The 7,198-nt window shown below is 34.4% G+C and overlaps 1 protein-coding gene across 1 annotated transcript in view; it reads left to right on the top strand.

Moving 5' to 3' along the window:
• Nucleotides 1-7,198, top strand: part of LOC106468351 (mitogen-activated protein kinase-binding protein 1-like) — a gene marked incomplete at its 5' end in the record, with an annotated part of 66,729 nt that overhangs the window by 5,674 nt on the left and 53,857 nt on the right. Inside the window, 4 exons of the mRNA XM_022396683.1 lie at nucleotides 396-512; nucleotides 782-880; nucleotides 3,219-3,404; nucleotides 5,598-5,746. Of these exons, the coding sequence (XP_022252391.1) occupies nucleotides 396-512; nucleotides 782-880; nucleotides 3,219-3,404; nucleotides 5,598-5,746 (551 nt within the window). The remainder of the gene's footprint in view (nucleotides 1-395; nucleotides 513-781; nucleotides 881-3,218; nucleotides 3,405-5,597; nucleotides 5,747-7,198) is intronic.

The raw sequence follows: 7,198 nt of genomic DNA, 5'->3' as shown, positions 1-7,198 counted from the left end.
CGAATTCAAGAGCTCTGGCCATTGCATCCTGCATAGTAGAGGGGTGTGCTTGCTTTACTTGTATCTTCAATTGTTGGCTGTCATCTCAAAGCTTTTTTCCTTCAAATTTTTCGTTCTTTGGCTCTATATGATGTAAAATTCTTTCTAAGAATGACCTTGAGAATTATACAATGAAACAAGCAGTTTCAGGCAATAGTAGCCACGATTAGATTATAGAAATGGTTTCAACAGACAAGGAACACCATTCTTGTAAAATAGGGTTAACTTCAGTAGAAACATGACCTTGTATGTATCTATTAAAACACAAATAATTACCTGCTTGTAAATGAAAAACGTGATATGTATATTTCTACTAGGTTTTCTATACTCAACATGTGATTTTTACTATCTTTCAGGCTTTCTCTCCAAGCCAGAAGTATGTAGTATCTGTTGGCACACAACCTGACACGACAGTTACCGTCTGGGACTGGAAACAAAATATCAAAGTAGCTTCCAGTAAACTATCTTTTAAGGTAGATGCAGCAAACTTTCTGTTAAGTTGTGACAAAACAAATAAGTTTTATTCAAAGATTTGTTAATAACTTCTACGAGAAACAAAAGTATCTCAGACCATAAAACATATAACAAAATATTTAAAAAAAGTAGTTTCAGAGGTAGCGGTTAACCATTTAATGGCATGGTCGTCCACTGGTGTATTTATATATATGTAACATAAACTCTGACTTTAAGGACATTATATTTGTCCTTCTTCAGTTCATACTTATTTCTTTATGTTTCCTAGGTAAAAGCTCTGTCATTTTCTCCTCGTGGAACTCACTTTGTCACCGCAGGTAATGGGCAGATCAAGTACTGGTACCTTGACCAATCTCGCTCAGCACAGGTGATGTGAATTAATAACTAACATCACAATACCGTGTTTTATAAATCACATCATTGTACCTGTGTATTGTAGAACATAGAATAATAGTCGCATCATTCTACCTGTGTAATGTGGAACATAGAATAATAGTCGTATCATTCTACCTGTGTAATGTAGAACATAGAATAATAGTCGCATCATTCTACCTGTGTAATGTGGAACATAGAATAATAGTCGCATCATTCTACCTGTGTATTGTAGAACATAGAATAATAGTCGCATCATTCTACCTGTGTAATGTGGAACATAGAATAATAGTCGTATCATTCTACCTGTGTAATGTGGAACACAGAATAATAGTCGTATCATTCTACCTGTGTAATGTGGAACACAGAATAATAGTCGTATCATTCTACCTATGTATTGTAGAACACAGAGTAATAATCGTATCATTCTACCTGTGTAATGTGGAACATAGAATAATAGTCGCATCATTCTACCTGTGTAATGTAGAACATAGAATAATAGTCGCATCACTCTACCTGTGTAATGTGGAACATAGAATAATAGTCGTATCATTCTACCTGTGTAATGTAAAACAAAGAATAATAGTCGTATCATTCTACCTGTGTATTGTAGAACATAGAATAATAGTCGCATCATTCTACCTGTGTAATGTGGAACATAGAATAATAGTCGCATCATTCTACCTGTGTAATGTAGAACACAGAATAATAGTCGCATCATTCTACCTGTGCATTGTAGACCATAGAATAATAATCTGATTTATTGTAGCCCAAGACATTTATTCAAAATATATTAATTTTCAGAATGTTTCAACACGAAACTTGTAAAACGACGTTACTTATTTACAGAAATATCTTTTCTTTTTAAATTGTAACTTTAACATTCTATCCGGGTCAGTCCTTATACAAAAGGTTGAGCACGTTATATCTAAACTATCTTTATACAAGTAGGCAAGTCACGTAACAACCATATTATATACACAATCGCTGTGGAATGGCATAGATTAGAATCAGTGCAGAATGTGGGGGCCCCCTGCGAATTTTCCCATCGTGCATCCTTTATATCCGATTTACTATGGCTCTATGGGCCTCCTATTTAACGTTTACCCCCGTACTTGAGGGGCAGTTGCTACACCTCTGATTAGATCTACATTTTACAATTTTTTTGACATTCCGTATATAGTTTAATGCTACCAATATTTAATCTGTTTTTGAAAGGACATGTAACAGTTTTTCTCCACATAAACTCGGATTATAAACATGTGTTAAGGTCGAGGGTTTAGAACTTCCAATATGAGAACACCCCTTGTACTTAATAGTATTGGAAACAAAGGATTATATAATTATAGAAGAATACCAGAAAGAACTACAACATGTTCTACTGCAGCGGTGATAAGCAAAGTGTGGAGTCTGGTGAGGATCTACAAATACAAAGGTCAGCAGAAAGAGCCCTTCACGTGGCCCACACAACATGAAGGATATCCGTCTAGAAATAAGGCCAACAGTTCACCAAGATCAGGATTACAGTCATACCTCCCTTTCACGTATCTCTAGCTGCTGGAGAATGAGATGGATATACGAAAGACATGTACGATCAGGCTGTTGAAACGATCTGTCATCCTCATACACTAAAAGGATTATGGAAAGCCCTCAGAACGGAATGATGTGACTTGGACATTACAATCTTATGACGTCTTTTTTTTTTCTTTTTGCAATGGAAACTACATGGCGGTGCTATTTATCAATAGAGCATTACTTGACGTGGCGACATGGAGTGTAACTACATGGTGAGATCGTTTTAATATAAGGTACTTAGACTTTACCTTTACTTGCACCATCAAATTATGACCATACTTTAAGGCTAATGATGATACATACTTGACGTGGCGACATGGAGTTTAACGACAAGGTGAGCTCGTTTTAATATAAGGTACTTAGCCTTTACCTTTACTTGCACTATCAAATTATGACCATACTTTAAGGCTAATGATGATACATACTTGACGTGGCGACATGGAGTTTAACGACAAGGTGAGCTCGTTTTAATATAAGGTACTTAGCCTTTACCTTTACTTGCACCATCAAATTATGACCATACTTTAAGGCTAATGATGATACATACTTGACGTGGCGACATGGAGTTTAACGACAAGGTGAGCTCGTTTTAATATAAGGTACTTAGCCTTTACCTTTACTTGCACTATCAAATTATGACCGTCTGTCGTACCTTAAGACTAATGATTATACATACTTGATATTGAAGTTATGAAATTTATTAAATATAAGTATTCGTTTATCTAAAGCCATATCTTATAATTTGCTTTCTGATACAGCACAAGTTGGAAACAGTTCACCTGGTGGGAAAGTCTGCAATATTAGGAGACCGGAGAAGAAACTATTTCTGTGATGTAGCCTGTGGTCGAGGAAAGACTTCAGACAATACTTACGTTATCACTAAGTCAGGACTTCTGTGTGTTTTAAATAGTCGTCGTTTCTTGGAGAAATGGGTAGAGTTAAAGGTAGGTTTAAAAATAAGGAAAATGTCAGGGGAAATATATGAAGACGTGTGCAAAAATATTCTTTCTTAATATTGATTGATGTAGGAAAATTGCACAGATATGGGGAAATGTTAACTGTTAATATTTATTGACATGTGGGCGATGCAATGTTATCTCTCTGTTAATACTGATTCATATATAAGTGGGCAAAGCTATGATGAAGTGTGAACTGTTAATAATTGTTTGTTAATATATATACAAGTTCCGGAGCTATGATCATGTGTGAACTGTTTGTTAATATATATACAAGTTCCGGAGCTATGATCATGTGTGAACTGTTTCTTGGTATTAACATATATATAAGTGGGCACAACTATGGGGAAATGTTTACATATTGATTGATATATCTAAGTGGGCAGAGCTATGGGGAAATATTTACTGTTTCTTGATATTGATTTATATAAGTAGACAGAGCTATGGGGAAATGTTCACTATTTCTTGATATTGATTGATATATACAAATGGGAAGAGCTATAGGGAAATGTTACCTGTTTCTTGAAGTTGATTCATACATTTTAATATTAATAATTCCGTTCCATGTGAGTAAAATCCAGTTTGATAGTAATATATATATATATAGTTGATTACGTTATATTAAAATGTTTTTCGAGCCTTTCCACCACGATATGTATTTGACATTCGTGCATTTTGACAATAGCCTTCTGTCAGGTTTTTATAGATGGATGGGCCTGGTTCTTTACCGTAGGTGTTTGTGACTTTTTGGCGATAAATAAACAGTACACAGTCCATTTGTTTTAATATGATATATTAAAACAAGTCAAATCTATACAGAAATGTTCTTTACACTGTTGGTTACCACAGTTGTATCCAGAATTTTAAATAACTGTGTCTTTTTCAAATTCCACACAAGCGATTTCATTTATTTTATAACACATTTGACAAGACGAACTATTCTTCTCTAATCTGTTATTACAATACAGTCTGTGATAATTTATAAATCGCCACTATACACTCTTTATGGCTAAAGTCACAACCAAGCAGTCTAGATCTATATCTGTCTATCAATCTAACTATCTCGAACTACATTTTGGACGCGTATTCATAACCTGACAGAGGCCTAGAACGTTTCCCACATTGCGAGATATTATGATGCAATAACATTCAATTAAAACAACGAGAAAACTTAGAAGTTTCTAGTAACATGTCGCAATAATATAACAATCACCAATTCACAACAACTGAACCACAGAATGTATGATCCGAAAACTATTACGTAAACAAACTTGCGATAAACTATCACTTTTAAAAATAAGTAAATTTAACACTCGCACTACATGTCTTTTTAAAATCATAACACTCGTGCCAATAAAAAAACTAAACAGTCGTGTATATCTAATACCCTTCAGTGTAGTTTCCATTGCAAAATACTTTGTCATAAATCTGTCATGCCCAAAGTACACTAATCTTCTCTGTCCATGCTTCCATAACCGAAATTACTGCAGTTTCAACATTCCAATCACCCAGAATTCCATAGGCGTTGCATTTGATGACTTGTTCGGTGTGTCTTTGTACAGAATAGTATAGATATCCATGTTATTCCCTAGCTGCTTGTATAGATATTAATTTTATTACCTTGAGGTATGGGAAGGTCAAACAAAAGGTATAACTGGAACCCTTATCTTGGTTAATCTTACCCTCATTTCCAGATGGAGAACCTTTTTGATAATGTTGATTACTGTTGCCTGGAGCACGTGGCCTCACCGTTGCAAAACGGAGAACTTTGATTACCACAGGTCTCTTTCTGGATGCACCACTTTGATCTATATTCATTTGCTTTTCAACACCATTACACACAAAGATATCCCCGACTTGGAACTTCTGAGTTCCCAGTCTGAACAAATCTTTAGTGTATGAATGTCTCGCTGTTACATGTCCTTCCAAAAAGCGGCCAAATTTCGGTGGCTTCATACTACCTACGAAATGGCAAGCAATGTTAGAATGTAGTTCTGATACAATCCGTTCCACTACGACTTTATATATGCTGTGATTGTTACGTAACTTGCTTATTTCTGTATTCAAAATTGTTTTAATATAACGTATTCAACCCTAGATTAAACGTGAAGATGAACTTTGGTTTAGAAAACCATCACACAATAGGAAGACTTAGCTAAACCTTTTGACCTTGATTTCCAGACTGCCAGCGCCACAAGCTTATGCGTATCTGAAAAGTATGTCTTTATTGGTTGTGCAAACGGGGTTGTGAGATGTTTCAATCCCATCAGTCTTCAGTTTATTTCAACATTCCCCAAACCCCACTACTTGGGTATTGGAGCCAATGAAAGGTAAAGTTTGTTATATATTAACTGATACGAAATGTAACGTCCTTCTGAATCAACAGCTGGTTGTTATAAGTTAATTTGTTATAAATAGCGTTACAGACTATGTTAGTCACAACTACAGTGATATTAGAATCTAGCTGGCTGAGTTGTATATAACACTTAAATAATGTTTTTATAAGTTTTGTTGAAACTTGTAGTACATTTTCTACATAAAATAATTTTCATTGTGCCTATAAATTGGTATTGGTCAATTTACCATTCATTGTGAATAACTTCAAACATGAAACTTTACACATACAAATGACGTGAATTCTTTACGTCCTAAACAGAAACAACAATCTGAAACCTTTAGGTCTCATACAAATAACAATATGAAATATACAACTTTTCTGCAACTAACAAATACTATTACTTCTTCAGATCTTATTCATACTGATAAAAAACAATCTCAAGTTTTCAGGTCTTATGCAAAAAAAAAAGCAAACTGAAGTCTTTAGGTTTTATAGAAGTAACTAACGATCAGACGTTTTGGGGTCTTAGAGATAACAGTCTGAAGTCTTCAGGTTTTAAACAAGTAACTAACAATCAGAAGTTTTGGGGTCTTAGAGATAACAGTCTGAAGTCTTTAGGTTTTATACAAGTAACTAACAATCAGACGTTTTGGGGTCTTAGAGATAACAGTCTGAAGTCTTTAGGTTTTATACAAGTAGCTAACAATCATACGTTTTGAGGTCTTAGAGAAAACAGTCTGAAGTATTTAGATTTTATACAAGTAACTAACAATCAGACGTTTTGGGGTCTTAGAGAAAACAGTCTAAAGTCTTAAGATTTTATACAAGTAACTAACAATCAGACTTTTTGGGGTCTTAGAAATATGAGTGCGACGTCTATAGGTTTTATAGAAATAACTAACAATCAGACGTTTTGGTGTCTCAGAGATAACAGTCTGAAGTATTTAGGTTTTATACAAGAAACTAAAAATCAGACGTTTTGGGTTTTTAGAGATAACTGTCTGAAGTCTTTAGGTTTTATACAAGTAACAAACAATCAGACGTTTATGGGTCTTATAGATAACAGTCTGAAGTCCTTAGGTTTTATACAAGTAGTTAACAATCATACGTTTTGAGGATTTACATATAACAGTCTGAAGTATTTAGGTTTTATACAAGTAACTAACAATAAGACGTTTTGGGGACTTAGAGATAACAGTCTGAATTATTTAGGTTCTATACAAGAAACTAACAATCAGTCGTTTTGGAGACTTAGAGATAACTGTCTGAAGTCTTTAGGTTTTAAACAAGTAACTGACAATCAGACGTTTTGGCGTCTCAGAGATAACAGTCTGAAGTATTTAGGTTTTATACAAGTAACTAACAATCAGACGTTTTGGGGTCATAGAGATAAGAGTCTGAAGTATTTAGGTTTTATACAAGTAACTAACAATCAGACGTTTTG

Source organism: Limulus polyphemus, unplaced genomic scaffold, assembly GCF_000517525.1.
Source record: "Limulus polyphemus unplaced genomic scaffold, Limulus_polyphemus-2.1.2 Scaffold2975, whole genome shotgun sequence".
In the NCBI taxonomy this organism is placed as follows: domain Eukaryota; kingdom Metazoa; phylum Arthropoda; class Merostomata; order Xiphosura; family Limulidae; genus Limulus; species Limulus polyphemus.
Note: the sequence above shows the minus strand (reverse complement) of the source record. Positions and strands in the feature narration are given on the sequence as shown.